General features: G+C 42.5%; 1 protein-coding gene across 3 annotated transcripts in view; it reads left to right on the top strand.

Annotated features, from left to right (window-relative positions):
* Window positions 1-21,054, top strand: part of LOC147897848 (pre-mRNA-splicing factor of RES complex protein) — a 41,644-nt gene extending 20,590 nt beyond the window's left edge. For all 3 annotated transcript variants that reach the window (XM_087380470.1, XM_087380469.1, XM_087380471.1), the window contains 5 exons: window positions 2,356-2,417; window positions 9,095-9,198; window positions 19,992-20,064; window positions 20,222-20,402; window positions 20,520-21,054. In XM_087380470.1, coding sequence (XP_087236596.1) covers window positions 2,356-2,417; window positions 9,095-9,198; window positions 19,992-20,064; window positions 20,222-20,402; window positions 20,520-20,605 — 506 coding nt within the window. In that variant the 3' untranslated portion in view covers window positions 20,606-21,054. The remainder of the gene's footprint in view (window positions 1-2,355; window positions 2,418-9,094; window positions 9,199-19,991; window positions 20,065-20,221; window positions 20,403-20,519) is intronic.
* Window positions 21,055-27,035: the final 5,981 nt, after the last annotated feature.

Below are 27,035 nucleotides of genomic sequence, written 5' to 3'. Positions count from 1 at the left end.
CTTGATCATCTCAGTATGAAAATGTAGAGTGTCTGGTGCTTTCCCATTGGCCATTTTTTAAAGACCTTCATTTACAGCATCTATAGTGAAAATGTCTGGACCGTTGTAGAAGAACCTCTCAACAACCATAGGTGGGGCATTTGGGTGCATGTATAATTGCTTCACATATTGAAGCATTTCCTCTGCTGTAAAATCTCCCAGAACATCCTTTTTTCTTCCCTTTGTTTTCCTCCAAGTGCCTTTCGGGTTCTTTGCAAACTCTATGGCATCTTCCCATTCTTTATCCACCAAGTATTTCCTTCTCTTCCTCCGGTTAAGGGCATGAAAGAGCCTTTCAGCTTCTCTACGTTCACTCCCATTTGGCATATGTTTTATCTTCAGTCTGGTGCTCTTACATTCTTTATCGAACCACCGATTACATGGTAGCCCTTTTGTACATGTTCTGTTATTTTTTCTCTGCCCCAAAACTGTTTGTGCAGTAGGGAATAATGCTTCCCTCATTCTATTCCAATCTAGCATGCATGTGTTCTTGAGCAATGTATCTACAGCCTCTTCATAATATTCCCTTTTGTCTGTGTCCATGCGGAGGGACCAGTTTTCTGCTGTGGCTGTTTAACTTCTGCCAAATGGGGTATGTGCATCTCGATGTAGAGAGGGGTATGATCCGATTCAGGCATTTTTGAGCCTATCTTGTAACATGCTACTAGATGTATTGCATCTGTGGAAACTAGAACATAGTCCACCACACTTTGTCCTCCACTAGCTGGGAAACAGGTTGGGACCTTTGTACGTGGAAATAAGGATGTTCCATTTAACACAATCATTTGAAGGCCATTGATCAGACTCATAAGTGCTTCCCCATGTGCATTAGTCTCCTTATCTTGAGAGCATCGATGCCAACTAGTGTCTATTTCAATCTCTTCCTCTTTATTGTATTCATGTCCTGTCAATGACTGAATTTGGGCATTTCCAATTCGTGCATTTATGTCTCCCATTATTATTACTCGTCCCTTGGAGCTGAAGTGGGCCACATCTGAGCATAGATCTCCAAATGGGTCTGAGGCATCTTTACCATATTGTGGATAGTATGGGGATTCCCGATGTGGGATGTAGCATCCCACAATGTATAATGGCATTGGCTTCATCTCTATCTTTATCCACATGTATCTTTTATAAGGATCATCCTTGCATAAACTAACAATGTCTTGTAAACATTCCTTGTACATGCATGCAATCCCTCCTTGCCCACGAGTGCCTGCTCGTGTTTGCCATAGTGAATGTACCATGTATCCTTGAACTGCTGGTAATCTTTGCACGTCTCTTTCCCATGTTTCTGCAAAAAAAACTATCTCTGCATCATCTAACACATCATTGAGACCAGAGCCTTTATGCCATGGGAAACCCCTACAGTTCCAGAACATTATTTTAAGCATTGTTTGGGTCCCATGGGCTGCGTGTCCCTAGAGAGTCTTAGCTTCCTCTACCTCTTGCTCCTTTGTACGTGCTTCATAAAATTTGCGTCTCTCTACCTGTTGTTTAGGTGTCCTATCCTCAGTGACAAAAAAAGAGGTCCCTCTTAGGTATATCCTACTGCTGTCTAGGATGATTGCTCTTTTCCTAGCATCCAACATCGTGCAAATGATAAACCGATGGTAATCTTTGTCTTCCTTTTTTTTTCCAACTCTGTGTGCCCCAAAAACTGTTGCATCGCAAAATGTTCAGTAAAAAAATCTGTTACTTTCCTTGCCAAGGACAGTGGTGACTCGTCTTCTTGCTCGGGTATACCCTTTAGTACAATGTTCTGTGCCCTTCTTTCTCTGTCAAGAATTTCTTTTTCGTCCAGATCTCCCTCAGCTTGCCTATGCTTCTTAGAAACCTCTATTACAGTTTCACTGGCAGTGGTATTCCCAGTTTTCACTGCATCTGCCCAACTAGTGGGCTGTTTGATAGATCCTTGCATGCATTGTGTCCCTTGGAATTCTTCTAGTGTCTGTTGTAGCTGATCTATTTTAGCTTGCTGCATAGTCACAGTCTGTTCAAGATTTGCATTCTTTTGTTCAATGTTTGCATTCTTGTATTCAAGCTCTTGGCACTGGAGAGCAAGGTTGCTTAGTTCCTGCTGTTGTTGGGCCATAGAGAGAGAGAGAGAGAGAGAGAGAGAGAGAGAGAAGGGGTGGGGGGGTGGGGGGCTGGTTGTATTCATTTGGTATGTTTGTAATCTAAGTTTAAGCAAGTCACCTAGTTGAGATTACCAGAATTTTTTGCCTTTGATAGTTGCGTCGTCGTGCTTGGGGTGATAAGTGCGAAAAATGTGTTCCCCAGTTTTTGTTTCCTAATACCCTTTCTATTGTTCAGGAAAACGGCTGGAAAACTTGGGTGAGCTGTTGAAGCTGCAGCAAGGTGATAAGCTTCCAAAGGTGGGTCAAGATATTTGTGTTGAATTATGTTTTTTCTGATGGATGCAACAGAAGGCTGTTTTTGAGTCTTCGTTTGTTCTAGCACTTAGAGGTGTCCCACTTGACATTTCAGCATCAATACATTTGACTTGCGTATCCTGAAGGAGCTTTTTTATGAGTACATTATGTATAATGGTAGAATGCTGAAGCAAGTTCTACACTTAAATATACAAGGTAACCTGCGAAAGCATATCATCAAAAGAATGCTATTTTTTTAAGGCATGCTGATTGAGATGGTACTCTCAGCCACTTGTATGGCAGGTCAAATGGCTTGACTATTTTTCATGTTAAGAAATGCTTCCCTCATCATCTATAGTAAGAAGGGTGAGGCCCTTCTTACAATCAAGAAGCACAATGCTATTTTCTGCACTCTGCAGACGTAAAGAAATCATTGTATTCTTGTGGCATGCTCGTGCAACATACCACAATGCAATGTATCCAAATTTGTATGTGATGGAATTATTGTATGAGGTTGGAGTGGATGTCAGCCCTTTAAATTGACTTGAGATTATAGAAAGTTTTGCTCCTTTTTGTTTGTGTTTGTTGCAGATGTCTGGGTTTGGTTGAACATGTGAGCCAAGGCAAAGTTAGCTCTTTGCAAATAATAACTCTTAGTGGCAACCTTTTCTACATGGGTAAATATGGAGGGAGTAGCTCAGTTTTATAGGATGTCTCACCTTTTTACAAGTAAGAGTACATTTAGCTTAGAACAAAGGGGTTAGTTTTAGTGGCTGTTCAATGGCTTTGTAGCTAGTACTGTGTACTCTAGGCTTTTTAGGAGATGCCACGTGGCAATTTCCTTTACTCTCCCCCAACTCTCAAAAGTACTCCCTGTTCAGTTCAGCAATGTACTCTCTGCTAATAAATGGAAATGCTCTAGCCAAGGCAAGTACTCCCTGTCTGAGTTACTCATTTCAGCTCTTGGGATTGAGATGGTCTAGTCCAAGAATGCCTATCTCGTCTAAATCAAAGTTGGCCAAAGTTAGAGCAAGTTCTGTTTCATTGGTATTAGAGCATTAATGTCATGGGAAATTGTGGGGAATACATCTCTATTTCATTTGGAGTTTGGAGCCTGTGTTTATAAGCTTATATGACCCACCTCTGTGCAAATTTGTGTCATGGAAATTTGTCCCAATCTTTAGCTGCCACATGTCAGCTAGGAAACAGGTAAAAAATTGGATGCTATCAGATTTGAAATGTTTTTGCATCATTATGATCGGGATTACCTCCTCCATCAGAACCCCAAGTGATCGTTGCTAATTTCCTTGAGTTGGAGCTGGTCTGGGTGTATATGCTTGGTTCAAGGAATATCCTTCAAAAGCTATGAACCACGGAATATTCCCAGAACTAGCCCTAGTTCTGGCTCTGTATCTAATCTGTCCATTTTCAAGATGCCCTGACCTCCCTAACTTAAGAAGTCCCTAACTTAAGAACAGTAAATGACCAGAAACTGAGTAGGGAAATGTGCAAGAGCAATGGAAGACTAGGCTAGGGAAGCAACGCAGGATACAGAAGTACCTTAAAGGGTTGAAGAAGAGTGTAAGGTCATGTTTGGACCTACCACAGATCTTGAGGGGCTGCACAAGGATAGGATTCCATTTTGTATTCAGCGTGAGCAAGCACTCAGCTGTTCAATCATATAAATGATTGTCAATGATCAATGATGAATGTGTGAGTACAAATGAGCAGCTATGTCTTTGTATTTGGGCCAGCTGTGGTAAATTTACAACTGTGTATGTGGGATTAACCCAAGAGTGCTATGTGGCAGCTACTGAGAAGCAGATGACAAGGCAAGACGTAACCAATTTTGCACATGATCAGCATTGGGATTTTCTTTTGCTTGTTAGGACAATCCTTCTATTCATGATGCTTGCATGACAGTTTCTGATGCTTCTTCAGTGGTGCTAGTAAGCACATCACTTTCTGCCAGAAGTTATTGAGCTCACTTGCAGATGTACCAAAAGGGGGGAACTATTACATGTGCAAATAATGCATCCTATTCAGTAAAAGGCATTGGGCAAGTTGCCATTACTTCAGTATCTGGTGGTCTAGTCACTCTAGACAGTGTACTATATGTACCAGGCATCCGCAAAAACCTCATCCATTTTAGCCATAGCTACTTTTGGATGGCAGGTTCTTTTTGATGGTGTTAGGTGTGAAGTCTATGATGTTACACGTGTCTTTACCATGGTGTTGACTGGCACATTGCTTAGAGGGCTTTACAGACTTGATGCATATGACAAATGCTTGGATGATGCTGGGCTTGTAGATGTAGATACTTATGTTGTTGATGCTTCTACCATGGCAAATAGCATGAGAGGTTTGGACACGTCAACTTCGGATCTTTGGTAAAGTTGCATAAAGAAGATATGGTTGTTGATCTTCGTAAGATGAGTATGCCTTCAAAGCATGTCTGTGAAGCATGTTTACATGCACCGTTTTGCATTTCCCAAGGATGGGAGAGTTGGTGCATCTCGCAAGTTGTATTTGATTCACAGTGATGTTTGTGGTCCCATGCGGGTTGTAGCTAGGATGCTACTATTTTGTTACTTTCATTGATGACTTTACCAGATACACTTGGATTTTTGCTTTGAAATCCAAATCTGAAGTTTTCGCATGTTTCCGACATTTCTTTGCCTTGGTAGAGAATGAAAGTGGACTGAAAATTACCAACATAAATACAGACAGGAGGTGTGAATACATGTTAAAAAAATTTGCTGATTATTTGGCCTCATGTGGCATACATCATCATTTAGTACTAGCCTTCAGCATGGCTGAGTCTGCCCTTCACCTCCAGAGTGCCGACAGAAACATAGTACGAAGACTTTGTATAAATGGATGCTCAAGTATGTGTTGGTGTGTGGATTGTATGTGTGAGAGCATATTTTTATACTATGGTCTTATACTCATTGTTGGGCATTGATGACGCCAGTGGGGATGTCATAGTAGCTAGTCCCTGTAGAGGATGAGTTTAGGAATGTTTCTGGATTCATCTGGGTATAGGCATACATCATCAATGCATTGTGCCTTACACTCCTTGGTAGAATCCCGTGGTTGAAAGGAAAAATAGATCAGTCATGGAGATGGCCAGGTGTATGCTCAAAGGGAAGCACTTGCCTAACAAATTGTGGTTGGATGCGGTAATGTGTGCAAATCATATTTTGAATAGATGCCCAATTGAGGCATTGAAAACCATCACACCTTATGAGGCTTGGATATGCCATAAGCCCAAGATTTCTCACATGAGGACTTTTGGTTGCTTGGCATATGCACATGTGCCTTCACAGACATGGACAGAGTTGGATGACAAAGCTATTAAATGCATTTTTATTGGGTACAGCTCAGAAAGCAGGGGCTACAGGTGCTACCAGCGCTGCACAAGAAAAGTTTTGGTTAGTAGAGATGTTGTTTTTGATGAGTCATCATCCATGCCTTTGCTGGATTGCAAAAAACAGCCCACAGTTGATGTATCAGATATCTTTGATAGCTTGATGTGAAACTGGACGAGAAACCCTAAAATGAAATGGTAATCATCCTTGAAACCCTAAAATCGAAGAAAACTGGTAGAAACGCAGCGTGGATCCTCAATTCACATAAGATAATCACTAATATAGATTTCGAATTTCAAAGATATAAGGGAAAAACATCTGATAGCTTCGTCTGACGATGAGTAGCAGCAGATTTGTTACGGGAAACAAAATAAATTAAGAGAGGGCGGGAGAAAAAACAGAGAACACACACTAGGGCCCAAAAATAAGGGCTAGGACCCCCTCCCGAAGGTCTTTATTGCAATAGAAAATGCATTGTATAATTGGAGCATGAAGCTGAGTACAACTCTTGAATGATTCCGGGAGGCATGGGGCCTTTCTTTTATAGACTAGGCCTCGCAAAAATCTAGGGCCTGCTTTCTAAAAGCTACTTTTACATAAAGCCAAGATTTTTAGGCTTGTTTTTAAAATCTGGTGCTTTTGGCGCCTTTTTAATCTCGTGGGCCCTCCTTTTAAAGAGGCGGCCCCTTGTCCATGCTTTTAGGCCTTGTGGGACGTGCTTTTTTGTGCTTTTCTCCCCACTCTTAGGTCCTTTTTGCACTCTCTTAGGTCCTATACATTGCACAAACAAGTTCCAACACCTTAACCCATTAGAGGTTAGCGAAATGCATGCATTCCTATTTCTTGGACTAATCCTAGTCTCTTGTGGGCATCCCCACAGTTCTCTTTTACTTTTGCAAAGCAAAAGTAAAAAGTGTAACACTTATTCTAGTGAACCAAAGTCAACTTTCTTTGACCGTAGTCAATCTGATAAAGAATCCTCTTATTTCTTGCAAGAAATACCAATTGGTGACATCCCCTTGTCTTCTAATCGGTTGTCCTCAACTGAAAATCTTCTTGATACAGCTACAAAACTTGAGGATACCTCCTCTCTTGTCATCAATTGCCTAATAGTTCCTTGCAGATAAACTTGCCTCTGGGTGCTTTTCTTCTTTGTGTGGTATGCAGTCTGTTCTAGTTGCAGGATCTCTTCGAGAGCTCAGGGTGGCTGGAAATGGTTGAGGGGTGTGACCCTCACTTGCTCTGATACCATGATAGACTAGGGCAAGCAATGAAGCAATGGAGGTGGAAGCAAAGAAGCAAACTGTACTGCTGTAATGTATTGCAAGAATGAATGAAAAGTATAAAGTACACCCAATATAACAAAACCCTAGGATAGGGTGTCCTAGTAGTACTAAGTATACTAATTGGTACATGTACTAAGTGTACCATATGTCCTAATCGCCTATATCTAGGCCTACAAGGCGCATACCAAGGAATAGAAGACACCAATGGGGTACCCATGGGATGACCTACAAGAGAATGGAGCTGAACTGACATTGCAATAACAAAAATGACATACAAGCTAGGATGGACCCTAACCAAGGTCAAGACACGTGTGATGAGTAACTCACCCACAAACTCAACCTCTAACTGAGGTTAGGAGGAAAAACCTTAATAAAGGAAAAAAGTGCCTTACATAGCATTGGTTAGTGCTTTAGAATATGAATAATATTTCTAACAATTTCAAGGTATGAGGGCATTATCCAATCCATGGTGGCATAACCCAACATCTCTCCTATAATGCAAATGGTTGTAAAGTATGATCTGATTATTTGAGCTTGCATCATCAATCTCCCTCTGAAGAAACAAGTTATCTTTGTATACCGAAGAAATGCCTCCATTGGATGGAAAAATTTATACTTTGATGCTTGGCCAATGCAATGCATGATTGCGGGTCACAACCAAGAGGGGTCTGCATACTCCTTTGCTATGCCAAGATCAGGAAGTCACCTGTGAATGCTTCACATATTGTTGCATTTGCTGCGAAGAAAGAGCAATAGTATATTGCTAGCCAGATTTGAGATCATGTTCGAATAGGATCCAACATCTCTAAGTTAGAGCATTGCAACTTGCTGGATAATAAGGCTCGTCTTGCCACTTCTTGTAGGTGCTCTCCAGTACTTTTTGACTCTATCATCTAACAGATTTGCAGACTACTGGGAACATCTTCAAGGATAAAACATGTTTCCTTCAAGCAGAACACAAAGAAATGTTTAGGCAAGCTCACAAAACACGGCAATATGCCAAAAATCTGGCACATAAAAAACAGCCACATGGCTTGTTTCCTGGTCACAACTTCAGCATTTACAGGTGCAACCTTCCACTTTCACTTCACATCTATGATTTGAAGCGTATTACTTACCATAAGAAAGGATAATTTTTGTATAGTCATTGCCTTTGCTACATGGTCCATGAATACGAACAGCTGGATTTTCATTCTAGATCCGCTACATAAACTATTTAATGTCTCAACAGACCATGTCCTAAGTTCATTTGAATATATCATCCAGTTCCATACATGTACATGAGGTTTTGTCTCTGTATGATTTTTGAGTCTAATACTTGCATGTACATGACCGTGTCAATGCTGTTTTCCTTTACTCCCTTGTTTTCGAGAACGTTCCATTCTGGGGTATCACCTCCAACACGTTCCTATTTTTGACAATTACCTACATTTATAGCCTCGTAGGATCTTTGAAATAGTTAGAAGAGAGGACAATAATTCTATTGGACACAATTAAAACCAGTTTTGCTCCTTAATTATTGATGACATCTAGGAAGCAAAATAGTAGCCTTTAGCATACAAACCCAATGAGAGAGCGAATTTCCCTTTGCAGCCATTTCAAGCAAGGAAAGAATTTTCAGCTATCATCAGCTGAACCCTTGGATGCTGCTGCCAAAGGTGTATAGTCAGCCAGTTTTATGGGTGTGAAGGTAATAAAAGGCTTCAAACATGCATGAGTCGCTTTCAGTTTAAGGAAACATGCTTCATGATAATTCTTTTATTATACAGACTCTATTATTGACAGGAGTGTTTACATATAATCTTGTCATTGATGGAAAGGTGCACATGCAATTGCTGTTATGATACATTCTTTTGGGGTTTTTTTGATATTTAACTTGAATATTGGTAGATAGACTGACAGGGCTCTAGATCATTGCTTTAAAAATAGGTTGCACAGAGACTTGCTTGACATGATTATACTAAGGTCTGATAGAATCCAATCTCTTGAAGGTCTTTGGACTGCATTTCACTGTCTTTTACAGGAGAAACCTTTGGAATGGGGCAAAGGACTAGCTCAAAAGAAACAAGCTGAGGACAAGCAGGCTGAACTAGAATTGGAGAAGTTGAAACCCTTTGCAAGAACCAGGTACAATGTATGCTAGTATTTTCTCTCTCTACTGTTTGGGCGAGCACGTATAGTTATTTTGGCATCTAAAGTTGTATGTATGTGTTCTGCTCTTCTTTGTCAGATTGATTTGATGTTGAACCTGCACTCAGTCATTGACATTGTATGAATATTTTGTTATTGTTATGTGAAGTTGATCGGTGTGACGATGTGAATCCTTTTTTCCTTTCATCATTGAGAAAGTCAGGTGTGAATGGCGGGGTATTTCTTTAATGTTGTTGCACCCGGACTTAAAATGACTAGTAGAAACACCCAAAACCAAACTGCGAATTGTGCTGCGTTGTCCCTCCAGTAGCAAATGACCCACAAAAATCATTGATTTAATTAGAAACTTTTCTAGGTAATGAGATTGCACATGTTATCCATCTACAGAAATGCCTGACCACCAACATCTCTCTGATTGTTATTGTCTGGATAAGTTGAGCTTTCTTGGCCTTTTTGGAGTTTTCCTTTGTTGTGTGTCATCCTGATCTCTGTCAGGATGGAATGTCGTAGATACACTGCAATATACTAGCCCATTCTGGGATGCAGTAAGAGCTGTAGTAAGCTGACGCTTGATCCCCCTTTCAGATGCAGAACTGATTGAATGCTTTGACAAAATTTTTGTCCCCTGTATTAGCTTCTTTCTAGTTTCATTTTTCCACCATTGCTAGCCATTCTTTGAATTTGCCAAATGCCTCAGACTTCCTCTTCAGAAAGTATACCCACCTACTAAAATTATGTGAAGGTCAGAACATACAATGTACTGAGGGGAATTGGGGACTATGCAGAAATAACACTGGAATCGAAACGTATGGAAAATCAAGAATCGCATGTGTGCTGCAGAGAATGGCTGTGAGCAAAAATACTGCAAATCACCCATGATTCTCCTATTTTTTTGTAGAAATCGTTTGAGTCTTTATCATTTGGTATTAGAGCCATAGGTGAGACAGTGGAAGCACGTTAGCATCGGCTGAATAGAATACCTTCTACTAGAGGAACCCATCAGAGCTCAAGTTTTTGTTGGGCAATTTTGTTACTGAATATTTGCGTTTAATTAACGCTGACTAAGGTGAGATTGGGTGATGCATTGCAGAGTAGGGGAGGCAAATAATTGTTTGGCCGTGATTCGTTTAGTCAGTAGGCTGGCAAGGAAAGCAAGAGGTGAAGACTTGCAAGTACGATTTTGATGCATTGTAGAATTGTGATCTGATAATGTGAAATTGGTTGAGGAGATTGTTGGAAAGGTCACCTCCCCATCTGTAAGCCCCCAAATGAGGAGAGCATGGGGGAGCGAGACCTAGGGCAAGGTATGCCCACAGAGAGAGGAAGTACTTGGCAGATCAGGGCCACCATGGTGGGGAGAAATGGTACAGCAATGCCATGTGGCTGTCCATAGATGGAGAGGACATGCCTGTACAAGGAAACCAGCAAGAAGGGCTGTGTGGACAGGGCGGCTGACCTCAGCAGCAGTAGGGACCAGTACGAAGCTGCACACGTGGCTAAGGAGAGCCTGGCAGAGGGCAGATCCAGCAGGATCATAGGCGTATTGATGGCAACACACATGGCAGAGAATGTGGGCAGGTTCATGACCTGCAATGGGTCCTGCAAGGAGGTGCATTAATGGCGAGTGTACCAGCAGAAGTGTCGGCCATCTTGGAGGGGCAGGTTGGGCTGGTTGGAGCCAGCCAACCAAGCCTTATATAGGCAGACAGAAGGGGCTGGGATCCTGCCTTGAAAAGAGGGCTACCCTGGAAAAGAGAGTCCCAAAAGGGGCATTTTGTGGCAGACAAGCCGGCCAGGGAGGGGCTGACTGAGTCGGCTATTTTGCCCCTCCCCTGGTCGGTTTTTGCAGCAGGCATTGGGCCTATAAAACGAGAGGCTCTGGGCCTCATTACTCATCCAACAGATCAGCCATCAGAGGAGCAGCAGGAGCAGCTATACTCACACCCTCAAGTCTACATCCAGGAGGCAGATGAGACTAGGAGTTGCTTTTGCCACATGGCAGATAAGTTCTGACTGTGGTTAGGTCAACTGGACCATAGGTTAGTCATGTGGCAATCGATTGCCACATCATCTGATCTAGCATGTCAGCATCCATGTGGCACATGCCACATCACCAGTGACACATCACCAGCTTACCACCTCACCAAATCCAGTCAGCTGCCACCTCATCAGTGCCATGTGGCACACTGACCCCCTGCAAGCACAAATATCACTTTGCAGGCACACCTTGCATGTGCACACAGGTGCCACCTCACACACATGCACTATCCCTTCACAGGCACAGTTCTTCATTTTTGCATGTGACTCACAGCAGTTAACCAATCTGGGGCTTTTTGGAACACGAATGGAACGCCACCAAAATCTGGCTCGAGGTGGAGCACGCGGGCTCGAGTCTAGAGATAGCCGGTAGATAGGAGAAGTACCTTGTGGTAAGATCAGTGGACCGCACCATTGGTGGGAATCTGGATCTCTCTCTTTTGTATTGTGTCCATAGCTTTGGACGGAAATATATTATTTTGGTGTCTTCTATATCTGGTTGGTACATTGTCTATTGATAAGTCTGCACATCTATGTTATGCACATAAGTTAAAGAAGCTCGTGATTCCACATCCAACACCATAGTGTGTGAGCTCCTGGGCTATTCTATTAGTCTTCCGTTGTGCGTACCCTCTGTTGGTCGATTTCTAACATGGTATCAGAGCCCAAGTAGGAGGCTTACAGTTGTGGGAGCCTGAATGGAGGGACCTTGCAATAAGGACGACCTTGATTCAGAAGCTCTTGGGAATTGACTTCCACGGCTGGAGGACAATGCCCTTGCGAGGAGGGTGACTTAGGTTCAATCAGGTGCGTTCAGAGTTTGGGTCTACTGAAGATTGAGTTTGTTCGACTTTGCTGTGTGGTTTAGCAACAGAGATGTCGATCTCTTCATCCTCTTCAGCCTGTGCTCTCCCTTCCTCCCCCTCCTCTAGATTTCTTTCTTTCACTATCCCTAACTTTGGAGAGTCTGGGAAATTGGATGGGTCAAATTACTCGATCTGGAAGGTGAAGATCCGGAGTCATTTAGTGGCTCGAAAGCTGTGGAAATTGACAACGGGAGTGGAGGCGAAGCCAAAGGATATGGTGGACAGATAGGGTAAGATACTCACGGCAGTAGACGGAGAGGAGCTCGAAGCGTTGGAAGACAAAGATGCCTATGCCCTGGCATTGATCATAGGGACTATGGTAGACTCTGTGCTTCCTCACATCCAGATGGCCGACACGTCAGTAGAGGCGTGGACCACTCTAAAGAATTTGTACGAGACAGATAACGCATCTTGGATCTTGCTTCTTCAGCATCAGCTCTACAACCTTGATATGGATGAAGGAGATTTGGTACATGGCCACTTGACGAAGGTCAAGGTGGTGAGGGATCAATTGGCATCAGTTGGTCAGAAGGTGGACTCGTGCCATTTGGCCTTGATGGTACGGAGGAGGCTACCTCAGAGTTTCAAAAGCTTTGTTATGGCTGTGGCAGCAGAATAGAGGACCAAACCTCTGAATTTTGAGGAGTTGGGTCCATACTGCTATAGGAAGAAGCTAGGGAGAAGCTCTACAACCACGACAAAGACGACAAGGCACTGTTGGCGGGGTCCTCCAAGTTATCTTATGTCTATTCTCTATAAGCTACTTTAAGTTATCATATGGCCATTCTCTACAAGTTATTTTATGGGGTCCTCCAACCATCCTACATGTTTGTCAAGACAAATCCTTCCCAAACACTTGACCTCACATAGTTCCAAAATTACTGGAGATAGCTCTTGATCTGCACATCCCTCAAGAGCAATTGTTATCTTATAGAACTAAAAGAAAACCTCAAACTATTCAAATCAAAGCACTTCTTATTTTGGTGGTTTTTTCGACAATCCAAAATAGCACAAAGATCGTATGCCCACTGTTGCTTTGAATATAGTAGACACATGAGCAAAGTGATCATGTAGAGTATTAAAAATCCATATCATGTTTGATAAGGCCACCCTACTTGAACTATCTAATTTTTTATGTTTAATAACTTCATTTTAAAGGTTCTTTCAACACCATCAAGCTTATTCCTTGTCCCATACAATTGGCTCCTATGAGTTGTTCCAAATTGCAAGAAATTAAATCAGCTATTGAGAGTTTTCTAAGAATTATAGATATAATTCAGCAGTGACCAATGTAATATAATAAGCTAGTTAGGGGCACTTTTCCCTCTTTAAGAGTTTTTTCCCCCTAACCGTAGTTAGTTCACTAACTATGGTTAGTGACTACTAAGGTTTTGTCACTAGGACAAAACCTTTTCTTTTCCTTCAGTGTGAAGTACTCTTACATTCTTCTATTGCAACTAAGCTTTCAGCTTCCAAGCTTCCATCTTCCAAGCTTCCAGCTCTCACTCTCTCTTGCTCTCTCTCACTCACTCTTTACTCACATTTGGTATCAGAGCAGGTTCAAGAGCTTCGAGCTCCCTGCTCCCTTCAGTTCCAGCCCTTTGCCTCAAGCTACCACCTGCTTCAACTCGTCCGTACAGTCCGTACGACTGTACGGAATCCCGACGTACTGCATCCGTACAGCCTTCGTACAACTCGCGTACAGTCGCCGTACAGCCCGTACAGATTCGCCGTACAGCTCCCGTACAGCGCCGTACAGATTCGCCGTACAGCCCCGTACAGATTCGCCATACAGCGTCGTCACTTCCGTACCTGCACGTACACCTGCCGTCGTACCTGCTTGCCGTACAATCCGTACAGTGCCGTACCAACTGTACGGCACTTTTGTACTGTTTTCAGTACAGCGATTCCGTACTCAATCTGCTTCCGTACAGCAGGTAGCTCCTTGGTTTCGTACAAGAGAACTAGCAGGTGCTCTATGGCAGGAAAATTTTGCAGATAGCCATTGTTTGGCTCAATATTCTGGGAGTACATTTGGGGCATTTTGTATCTTGCAGACATTACAATCATTGTGTAGTTTCGGAGCTACATCTGGAGCAAAAATTGCAGATTTTGTCTAAAATTTGGGGCTTTTACAGACAGATCTGCAGATCTAGTCTGAAATTTGGGGCTTTTGTTCAAAAATTGCAGATTTGGGGCTTTTAGTAATTTTGCCCCTTTCTGGTTGCAATTTCAAGCCACAAATTGGGGCTTTTGTGTTGGGAGAGCATTTTTTGGAGTATTCAGTTCATACTGCCTTTCTTGGAGTGTTTGAAGCACTTTTGGCAGATTTTGGAGAGTTTTTGATGCTTGGACAGATTTCTGACAGTGCAAGTACAGAAATCTAAGTTGCATTTATAGCCCGTGCTTGGCTGTGTTTTTTGGGAGTTATGCATTTCATTCCCAGTAAGGGAATTCAGCTTTGTATCTGCTTCAATCTTTTTCTCAGATATGGCCCATCAAAATCAGAATGAGTTCCAGTTCGGTGGTCTTTCACAAGAAGATAAGTTGGATGGTACCAACTACTCCCTCTTGAGTTTCATGGTACGTAATATTCTGATTTCTCGAAATTTATGGGATTATGTCAATGGGGATGAGATCCGACCAGCAAATATTGCACCTGCTACCCCTCCTCAGTAAGGAGGTGGAAGAGGTCGTGCACAGGGTGCAGCTGCGGGACAAGTTGTTGGTGCAGCTACAGTCACTACTCCAGAGCAGTTGCAGCTATGACTCTTCTACAGATGCATCTGCTTTCAGTGTTAATGAAACATTGAACACATGGTATTTTGACAGCGGTGCATCCAAGCACATCACTTCTAGGAAGTGTCTTTTTACTTCCTTGCATCCACCTCCCGTTGGTAAGAAAGTCACTTGTGCCAACAACTCATCATATTCAGTACGTGGCACAGGAGAGGTTGAGCTCACTGCCATTGATGGCTCAATTTTCAGACTTTCAGATGTCTTATATGTGCCTGGCATAACCAAAAATCTCCTTTCAGTGTCCACTCTTAACAGAGGGGGATTTCAGGTCATCTTTGAGGATGACAAATGTGCTGTCCGAGACAGGAAGCTGACTATGCCTTAAGGTTATCTGGTACTTTGCTGCGTGGGCTTTTTCAGCTTGATATTTTTGAGAAAAGAGCAGCACATGCTCTTGCAGTTTCTACCTCTACAGCTGCCATGCAAAATGCAGAATTATGGCATGCCAGATATGGCCACATGCATTACAACAGCTTGATGACACTTCAGAAGTTTTCAATGGTTGATGCATTGCCACCTCTTGAGATACCTCCTCCACATGCCTGTGAAGGGTGCATTTTAGGTAAGATGCATAGATTCCCCTTCAAGAAGGATGGTTCAGTTAAAGCTGTCCGCAAATTGCAGCTTATACACAGTGATGTCTGTGGTCCCATGAGGACTCCATTGTTGGGTGGTCATCTCTACTTCGTTACATTTATTGATGACTACTCCAATTTTACTTGGGTTTATGGGCTGAAAAAGAAATTTGAAGTGTTCACGGTGTTTAAACACTTCTCAGCCATGGTTGAAAATGAAACCGGACTCAAGATACAGACATTGCGCACGGATAGAGGTGGGGAATACCTGTTTGCAGAATTTGATGCTTTTCTCAAAGGCAAGGGTATTGTGCATCAGCTCACAGTCAGGCTGACCCCTCAGCAAAATGGCAAAGCTGAGAGGAAAAATAGAACCCTCATGGAGATGGATAGATGTATGCTGAAAAGCAAACACATGCCTCATAAATTCTGGCTAGAGGGTTTGATGTGTGCCAACTACATTTTGAACAGGGCTCCCACTAAGGCTTTAAAAACAAAAACTCATTTTGAGGTCTGGAATGACAAGAAGCCTTCAGTGGATCACTTCCGAGTCTTTGGATGCCTTGCTTATGCACATGTGCCAGTTGAATTAAGGCACAAATTGTCAGATAAAGCCATCAAATGCATATTTGTTGGATACAGTGCAGAAAGCAAGGGGTACCGTCTCTACAATCCTGCTACACGCAAAATCATAGTAACTAGAGATGTGATATTTTCTGAAAATTCAGCTCACACTCGGGCTGAATTTCAAATGCCTTCGTCTTCAGAGGATGTCTTTGAGGGGTTGCTACCCATTGCTTTGGGTTCCCCTGCTGATTTTTCTGATCCAAATCAGAATTTACAGCAACCTCCAGATGCTTCAGTTCCGCCACAGGATGTCTTGCCCCCTCCACAGGCAGTGGAACAGGTGGTGCAGCAAGAAATTGCAGACATACATGCAGCAAAAACAGTCCTAAGTTACAGACTCTCAGGGAGAGTAAACTTGATGCTCCGTTATCTGGCAGGACTCGCAGTGCAGCAAGGCACATGGAAGGTGCTAATTCAGTGGAATCAGCATATGCAGGTACTCTCCTTGATGAGGAGGAGCCTGCCACATTTGAAGAGGCAAAGGATAATGTGCATTGGATGAATGCCATGCACGATGAGTTGCAGTCCATTGCAAAAAATCAGACTTGGGATGTTGTGGACTTGCCACAGGGTAAACATGCCATTGGCACACGATGGGTATTCAAAGTCAAACGGAAGCCAGATCAGTAATTGCAATGGCTGCACATTTTGAGTGGAATGTTCATCAGTTGGACATCAAAACAGCCTTCTTAAATGGGGACTTGCTGGAAGAGGTGTATGTCAAACCACCTCCGGGCTTTGAAATTACAGCAAATGCACTTCAAGTATGCAAGCTCAACAAAGCTTTATATGAGCTGAAACAGGCCCCTCGTGCATGGTATGCCAAGATACATGCCTTTTTGACCAGCAAGGGGTTGCACAATAGTCCTACTGAGAGCACCCTCTACATCAAGATGGATGGGGGGGAAATATTAGTCATCCTTCTTTATGTCGATGACTTACTGCTCACAGGGTCCAATGAAGCAAAAATTGCAGATTTCAAAGCTGATTTGCAGACCAACTTTGACATGTCAGATCTGGGGCTGCTTCACTTTTACTTGGGGATCCAGTTCTCTCATGAGAGACGTGGCACTGTTATGTCTCAGTCCAAGTATGTTCAGAAACTCTTGGACAGATTTAACATGCAAGAGTGTAAGCCCATAGCCACTCCTATGGAGCCGGGGCTGAAACTCACAATGCATGATGCAGGAGAATCAGTTGATGCCACACTTTACAGTCAGGCTGTTGGATGCCTCGTATATCTCTGCAAGACTAGACTTGATATTCAGTTTGCAGTATCTCAGGTGAGAAGGTACATGCACAGCCCAAAAACTATGCATTGGCAGGCAGTTAAGCGCATCTTCCGTTATTTGCAGGGCACAAAGTCTTTTGGCTTACTATTTCCCAGGGGAGGTGACTTGCAGATGCATGCCTACAGTGATTCAGATTGGGCTGGTGATTATGACACTAGGCAGTCCACTAGTGGCAATTGTTTCTTTTTGGGTAAATCTTGTATTTCATGGCTGAGCAAGAAACAATCTAGAGTGGCTACCTCATCATGTGAAGCTGAGTACAGGGCAGCTTTCACAGCAACAGTTGAATGTGTCTGGCTGCGACGTCTATTTGCTGATCTTCATCTGTCTTTGGAGGGTCCCTCTCCAATTCTTACTGATAGTCAGAGTGCCATTGCAGTGGCAAAGAATCCAGTGTTTCATGCTCGCACGAAACACATCGAGGTTCACTATCACTACGTCAGAGAGAAGTTGCATGCAGGAGAGATCAGTATGATCTTTGTGTCCACACATGACAACGTTGCAGATATTTTCACCAAAGCACTACCACGTGAAAAGTTTGAGGCATTTCGCAGTGCCCTGAACTTATATCCGTTTGGTGATTGATCAGCCTTGTACATGACATTGGCACTGCAGGGAGGTGTTAGAATTATAGATATAATTCAGCAGTGACCAATGTAATATAATAAGCTAGTTAGGGGCACTTTTCCCTCTTTAAGAGTTTTTTCCCCCTAACCGCAGTTAGTTCACTAACTATGGTTAGTGACTACTAAGGTTTTGTCACTAGGACAAAACCTTATCTTTTCCTTCAGTGTGAAGTACTCTTACATTCTTCTATTGCAACTAAGCTTTCAGCTTCCAAGCTTCCAGCTCTCACTCTCTCTTGCTCTCTCTCACTCACTCTTTACTCACATTGACATCTATCCATTCATGAAAATTTGAAACTTGTGGAGGAAGGGATAGTCTTCTAATAAAAGAAGCCAAATAAGTACTTTACACTATGCATGATTTGTTCCTTACAACTAGAAGACAAGTACTATTAGAGCACATGTCTCATTAATGTACCCAGTCCTAATTATTAATTTCACACTGAAGTGCATTGCATATGAACTTAAGTGGTGGGGTTATCCCACACATCCATACAAAAATGAGTGTAAATACTCACATGGAGTTGCCTTTAAGATGCATTTGATACAACATTGCTACTTTGGCAATATCCTAGGTCTTTAACAGTCTTTTTCTAAATGCCTTTTAAGTGCACAAAGTAGCATCTCTATGCGATTAGCTTGGCATACCCTTTGTTGATAATAATACTCTAGGCGGAGTTGAAGATTTGAAATAAAGTGGCAATCTGCAACACAAGTCTGGCCGTCATCCTGTTTCTACATTGGGGGAGCAATCTGCGGCGCAAGTCTGTCCGACATCATGTTTCTACATCGTAGGAGGAAGGGCTAATCTTTCAGGAACGCAATCTCTAAAACATAGAGCCTCTGAGGGCAAGGGCTTTCTCTGATTTTTGGGGTCTTTGGACAGGGAACGGGGTGTCCTAACGGGGTCCCCCCAATTGCATTCTTCATTCACATTGCATTCATCTGCCATCCTACACATACCTTGCATGTAGGTCGAAAATAGAAACAAGTACTCTCACGAGGGCGCTCTTCCCCATTGGAGGGCCAATTGGCATTCAAATTCTGCATGCATTGCACACATTTGGATTCTTGAGAAGGCTGGTTCTTCACAGATTACTCATTTGTATGGTTGGTTTTGCAAGCATTAATAAAAAGTATTTTTTTCTCTGTGGGGAAAAAACATGTCTCCTCATTTGATGGCTCGGAGATGTTAGAGGTGTATCGATGCTTGACTGTGCCAGCATATGAAGAACCACAGGTTCTTCCTCATGCGTCCACACTCATTGCATATTTTCCTTCCCTATCCAACTCTTCTCCAGATAAGTTCATAGGACAATGTCCCAATCACTGATTCCTCCCTAAAACCAGTCGCCTTGCCCTTCCTTTACCTAAGAGGGCAGTGATACATTTCTAACCCTGGGGGTCTAGCTTGCATGCACTAGCTTTTTCCTCCTCCACAGTGCACTCTAGTGTTTAGTTTACTATCTAAGCTGAAGAAAATCACTCAACTTTTGCTGCTACTCAAGCTCTTGAAGAAATCCCTAGAGATATAACAGTGCAGGGTTTTCTCAACTCAGTGATACAAGATTTTCTTTCCATAACACCTTCGGTAATAATTGTTTTCTCTCTTCTCCAAGTCAAATAGTGTGTTGCTGTTAATAGTAACAAAAAAGACTATCTGTAGCTTTATCAACAAGCTTTATTTTCTCTTTAATGTCCTAGAAAGGGATACTCTCAAGTGCCATGCTCTTTGCCGTATCAATGAGTACTGCTCGCTTCCTCTTTGCATTTATATATATTGTGGACTGCATGAAGGTGTGAAGCATTGCCTAGCTCCATGCTTCATGCAAACTCTTTGAAGTCAGATCCTAAACAATGCTACCCCCACGACCCCCCCCCACCCTCTCAAAGCTTTTTTGGTTTTTCTTGCCATGGTCCCTAACTGACACAGCCTTGGATGTGCAGGGATGATCCAGATCTAGACAAACATCTCAAAGAAAGGCTGAGATGGGGCGATCCTATGCCTCACCTGGTAAAGGTGAGTTTGTGAAGTTTTTTTATGGAGCATCCAGTGCATGAGCTTTTCAAAATTATGTACAGACTTGGATATGAATTAATCCAGTAGATCTGTAAGGGGCAAGTTTGGGAAGTAGAATTTTGCTCTTTGACAGCGTCTTCATGTGGTGTTCATACAGAAGAAAACTAGTGAGCTTGTTTTGGAAGATCTGGGGCTGAGAACAGAGATGAAGGATTCAGGATTTATTGTCCCTCAGGACATTCCTAAGCATAGCTGGCTAAAGCGTGGCATTACCCCCCCTCCAAACCGCTATGGCATCAAACCTGGTCGTCATTGGGATGGTGTGGATCGCAGCACTGGTACTTGTTTCTTACTTTTCTTCTTAAGATTCTAACACTCGCCTCGCAAGTTTTTTGAATGATGTGAGTCCCCATCCTAGGAGAATGTTTGATTGATTGGGGTCATTTTTATTCCAGGTTTTGAGAGGGACATTTACAAGAGGCAGAATGAGAAAAAGGCTAGTGAGCTAGAGGCTTATCTCTGGTCTGTGGCAGATATGTAGAGCAAATGCAAAAGATACTGAGCTGCTTCTTTTCTTGAAGTTGAGATAAGGTTAGCTAACCTGCATCTGTTTCAAATTCCTGACATGGCAACATGATGAATTGCCTGACCATTGTCTGAGTTTGGATTATATCCAATGCACCATAAAAAATGTACTCTTCATCCTAACCTAGTCCTGCTATGTTTTGGATATGCATCTGAGGAGGTTTATGGTGCCATTGGGATCATGCGGGATGATCTCTCCTGTAAATGTGGGGCGAGGATAAGGATGTTGACTGTCATGGAGGAATGAGAAGCCCTGTTTATAACGATACTGAATGAGAATTAAAAATAGATAAAAATCTCATTTGATTAGCTGAAAGTGGGATTTGGGGTGGGAAATGATGAACTGACTTGTGACTGACAAGAACCTGACAGCAGCAGTTTTTCTTGAAGTTTAAAAACCCATTCACTTCATATATATGGTGGATACAACTTACTTGCATTTGCACCTACCTATTACAAGGGTAGGCGTCATCAAGCAAGCATTGAAATCTTCTAACACTCTTGATGTGGTGGCAAATCTTTGGCACTGACGATCCTTGTTGACTTGCCTTGGCATGTTGTAGCAATGACTACCTTGGATTCGGAAGGGGAAGACTATGTTCATGTGGGCAAAAGAGTTGCTTTTGGCTTTGCTCTACACTTGGCCTAACTTGGTTCTTTGTCCTTTGCTTCTTGTTGTTTGCTACTTGGCCTTCGTTTTGTTCATTCTGGGCTTGTGATGTCTCTTCATTCAGGTAGTTCGCATAGATTACCCCCAACTTTTTCTCAAGGTGTGTCCACACACCTTGGGTCTTCTTTTGTGAGGACATGCATCTTTTCCTTAAGAATTTGCTGCTCATAAGGACATTGGTGGCTAAGTACATTCGTGAAGTAGTTTGTATAATTTGCTTTGCTTTGTTGGCTCTTGGGTCAGGCAAACACAGGTGAACGTACTAATGTGTGAACGTACTAACACAAGCACGAGAGCAAGTGGTGCCCATGATTGGTGAACAGTCGAGTACATCATTGGCCAACTTCCTGAGCGGGGAGCGACAATAGCAACTAAGGTGGTGACCATGAGTCCGAGGAGTATTCATCTTGAAGATAAGGGCAGTAGACCAATGGGGAGCAGCCATCCAACGAACCACGAGCGTGTGTAATAAAAGTCGGGTTTACAGTTAGTCTACATAGCAGAGAAGAGGTGCGAGTCACATTTATTAGTTCATGACATCTCTTTGGCTTAGCTTGCATAATTGAGTGCGAGTGACAGAGAAAAGGTGCGAGTAACAAAGAAGACATGCGAGTGACATTTATGTTCATGACCTCTCTGTGGCTTAGCTAGATAGGATAGGAGTTTGCATAACTGAGTGCTCAATTCAAGCCGAGGCAGCTTCATTATTATAAAGAAATTGTTCTTTTAATTCAAGTGTGGTTTGCTTCCAACTTGTCTATTTTGTTCTTTGTTGTCTGTTTACTTGTTACACGCTCACTTCCCCATCATCATACGATTTTTCTTTCATTAGCAACCTCGACTTCTAAGTTATTTCTATTGACATTCGTTTTCATTACACCCGAGCACTTTCGCATGCATAGCGCACTAAGGATTGCAAGAGTGAGCATTTTCATTTGAGCAACGCACGGATTGGGTTAAGTGTTCAGGAACTCTTGGCACCAAGCACCCATAAGCTAACCAACGGGAAGTGAGCAAATCAGACCGTCAACATTTGGCGATCGTATTGGGGAAGGGTCAATTGAATTTGTGTATTGACGTGCTATTCGTTACAGGAATTGAGTGGAATGAGTTTATCAAGATTAGGATTGAGTGCATAGTCATTGAGAGAGATTCATGTTGACCAGCGACAAATTGAAGTAGTTGTTGGGTGTAGTGGGCTACTACAAGAAATACCTCCAAGTGACCACAGATGAGTGTCATCGTTTGGTGACATGCTTGAAGACCAGAGTGGACTACAGAGAGCATCCAATTAGCCAGTTGGCTAATTCAGGACTTAGTCAATGTTTGATACATGCTCAGAAAGAAAACAAATATGTGGTCAGGCGCGAGGGATTCTAGAGTGAAAGGAATTTGGCTACATCCAACCATGAGAGCTAGTGCAATCTCAGAGCTAGAATTGGGATCCTGAAGGAGGCAGGTAGAAGCAGCAATTGTCGAACAAGAGTGCAGAGCACAAGGAGAGACTCAGTCTCGCTACCCCCCAGGGGTGGAAGTTGATTGTTATGCAGAGTCAGAAGGATGAGCCATTGATAATGGGCTATGGCATTCCAGAAGATCGGTAGGTGAGGGTCCATCATGGCAAGTACAAGCACTCTTCTCTACAGAGAATTTGGACCTTTACTGGTTAGCCATTTCCTTTATTGATCGTCAACATGAGCATGAGGATTATGATAAAATGAAAGAAGAGAAAGGCTTCTTTGATACTTGGTTGCTCCTCCGGAAGGATGCCGTCGAGAAAGACATGATCAAGGAAAACCAGCCTACTGCACATTGATTGGTTAGCCATTTCCTTTATTGCTCATCAACATGAGCATGAGGATTATGATAAAATGAAAGAAGAGAAAGGCTTCTTTGATACTTGGTTGCTCCTCCGGAAGGATGCCGTCGAGAAAGACATGATCGAGGAAAACCAGCCTACTGCACATTGTTGAGAACCAACATAACTGAAGAAAGGCGTGCTTCTGATGGAGATAGATGCCATCGAGCACCGGAAGGAGGGAACATAGAGCATCTAAGGTAGCTCTCCTGAGTTCCTCTTCCTATGGGTAGAAGGCCTACTTGGTCGAAAGGCATACCACTTATTCGACCTTCAACACATCTAAGGGCTCAAGTTCTTCCTATGGATTAACTCAGAATCAGCCGCCATTGATGACCTCATACACATGAAGGTGGTCATGAGAGGTTACCTCTCAGAGCAATATCCATGTTGATAGATGGAGATCTGGAGATTCTGCTCTTCCGAGTGGATGTCATGCCTACCCAGTTTATGGAGCTGACCAAGTGGAAGATCCCGTGGAGCGAACATGAAAATCCAAGGCTATGCAGAATATTGAGGTGAAATCCTAAAATTTTAAAGGCATCGATGATGAAGATCCGTATAGTCATCTACAAAGTTTCTTGTGGGTTTGTCATAAATGGTGCCACAATAGATGAAGAATACTATTTCCCATGTACAATGGCTAAAAGTGCACAGATATGGTTTAACCAATTTTCAACTAGGTATTCTCTCAATTGGTATGTTGTGTGTGAGGCATTCTTGCATTCGTTCAGAAAGGAACAATGAGGAAGATGTTTGCACCAAGCTTAGCAAACTCAAACAAAAGAAGGGCGAGTCTGTCCAAGACTTTGTTTTTCGGATGCGGGCTCTTATCAATAAGTTGACTACAATGCCAGATGACAAGTCCATGAGAGCCTGACTGATTATGCGGTGCACCCAAGTGGACTTGTGCAAGCTAGAAATAGTAAATCCGGCTATGACATATGATGAATTTCTTGACTAAGCTGTAGCTTTGGAAAAGGGTAAAGGCCTTAAGGGAAAGACAAACAAGAAATATGCAAACAGTGACACTGAAGAAGTACCCGCAAAGAAGGATAACCGAGCTGAAGAAGGCATTGAACTTTGAATGAATTGGACATTCGTGGAGGTGGAAAGCCAGGCAAAGCAATGAGAAATGGCACAAGTGTTCTAGGAGTGGACTCATTAAGGATGATTGCAAAAACAAATATTGCAACACTTGAACATGGTGAATGTGATTGTTGGTTCAATGAAGAAAATCGTCAAGTATTTGCCAACTAGGTGACAACTGACACCGAGCTAAATAAAGACAAAGGCAAGGAGAAGAATACATATTCTTCAAAAGTTCGATGTTTCTATTGTGGAGAGTATCATCTGCGTTCTCAATGTCCAATTTGGGATGAACATCTGAAATTCCTCAAAACTAATATGGAACGGAAGGAAGTGGGTCTAGATTGCCGAGCAGTCGTGGTTGAAATACTAGACATGGTGGAGGCCCAAGTGATCAGTAGGTCAAAGAGTTGGGTTGCAACCTCTACAGATAGTGATTTTTCAGCCAAAGATATGAATTGGAAGGCACAAAAGGAGATACTTTCTAAAATTGCTAGAGAATTGAAGAGCAATGCATCGACAGGTGAGATGCCATCTGAGTAGCTCTAACCCCTTTCGATAACTGAATCGAGTGAGTCTTCAAGTCCAAAGAGCAAAATTTGGACCAGAAATCGAGTACTCCATTAATCTCTAGTGCAGAGCTAGCCTAAGCATGGGAAATATTCAAGAGCATGAAGATAAGTCTTACTTTGCTGAACTGATGTGAATAGCTTCATATTGCCATGAATTTTTCGCACAATGAATGAAGGAGCCTGAAGAACAACCGAAGGATGTAGATTCCTTGGTTATCATTCCTTTCATTGATACACCTCTAGTGGATGAAGATTCCTTGGTTACCATTCCTGTCATTGATAAACTTGTAGTGGATGAAGAAGTACCAGTCATTAACTGTCAAAGTTAAGGAACATAGGTGTGATGGTGGATGGTGGTTTAGGAGTGTATCATTTCTGAAGACATTGCAAAACGATCGAAGTTTAATACTTTCAAGCCATCTCCTTTGCGAGTGCAAATGGCATATCAACGTTATCTTTGTAGGAGGCATTCACTACACTGTTAGTCTCATTGTGATTGCCATGAGCAAATGCCTATCCTATTTTGTTGGGACGGCCTTGGATCAAGATTGCTAAGGTGCTGCATGATTGGGGATCAGAGGAAATGATGATCGAAATTGAAGGTAAGGAAGTGTGCATTTCCACTAATCCCTTAAGGATACCGAGCTGTTACCGACCTAAGGATTTAGAAGTTGTAGACCCGTTTTTTGAATATGTGGAATCACGCTTGATGGAGTTGCAAATCCGTCCTATCGGCAATGAGCCTTTATCTTTCAAGTAGGAGCTGATATCAAGCAAAAAATGAAGACCAAGCAAATTGTAAAATAGAAAGGTCTATTACCATGCAACTTTACTGAAGATATTGAAGGGGAAAGAGAACTCGCAGAGACACCAACCACTATGACACGACTTGGAACTTATTTTTGCTTTGTTTTGAGAGTTGGCTTTGCTGGGTGAGGTGCTTACACCCACCAGACATCTCATGGAGAACTCTTTCCTCCCAAATTTATTCGCTACCACCTCAAGTGTGGACCCTCCATATCAAATGGAAACTTAGAGAGTGGAGAATATACCAAGACCCTGACGGACGCAGGCACAAGAAGTTCTAGAGCCGGCATAAGAACTCAATCTTAGCACGGATGACAAGCCTACAATTGTTGTAGTAAGTGCTAATCTTTCTTCCAAGCAACTTCAGGTGGTTAAAGAACTTTTCACTAGGTATAAATATGTTTTTGCTTGGAATTACAATGATCTTTGGGAAATCCCGCTTGAGTTATGTCAACATAGAATTCCTTTGGTACCAAATGGCAAACCAATCCGGCAACAAGGATATAGAATTATGCCAAGTAGGTAAAAGCTAAATTGGATCAACTTCTTTGAGGAGGGTTCATTTATGCTATTGATTGCCGTGATTGGCTTCCCATTGTGGGAATGCCAAATAAGAATGATAAACTCTGAGTATGTGTGGATTATCAAAAGTTGAATGCTCAAGCTATTCTTGACCCATTTCCAATACCATTGATAGATGGGATCTTAGATCAGGTTGGAGGACATGAAATGTATTCATTCATGGATGGTTACGCTGGCTATAATCAAATCATTGTTGCAGTGCCAAAAGATCAATGTAAGATTGCATTCATCATCAAGTGGGGTGCTTATGCAACTCGGGTTATGGCTTTTGGATTGAGAAATGACCATCAACATTTCAAAACTTTATGGTAGAAACTTTCTGGGATTATCTGACTGAGTTCATAGCCATTCACATAAGGGGAGAAACGGGGTCTCAAAAGGACCTCCATTAATGTTTCCTAACTTCAAGGGATTAGAGAGGGATTTGAGGTGTACCAATGAGTGTGCTAGAAGGTGTGGGGCAATAGTATGTTGGGTGGAGGGTGGGAAGGCATGCAGAGAGCCCCTATTGGTTTCTTCCTTACATTAGGGACCACCCAAACCATCCCCCCCCCTTAACCCATGTTTGATAGGCAAGGTCATTGCGATTCATGAGGATTTAGGTAAGCAAATGATGTAGGGGAGAAGTTGGAATCCTTGCAAATGAACAATGTGTATTGGTATACTGTAACATCAAGCTATGGCCATTTGCAAACCATTGCACCACCACAACTTCAAGACATGGATTGCAACAATGTGGATTCGAGGACATTGCAATCGTACAAGGACAAGATTGCAAAGGATGTGGGCATGGCCATGAAGTTTACAT

Source organism: Dipteris shenzhenensis, chromosome 10 (genome assembly GCF_047967505.1).
Source record: "Dipteris shenzhenensis isolate YYH24624 ecotype China chromosome 10, Dip_SZ_1.0, whole genome shotgun sequence".
NCBI lineage: Eukaryota > Viridiplantae > Streptophyta > Polypodiopsida > Gleicheniales > Dipteridaceae > Dipteris > Dipteris shenzhenensis.
Note: the sequence above shows the minus strand (reverse complement) of the source record. Positions and strands in the feature narration are given on the sequence as shown.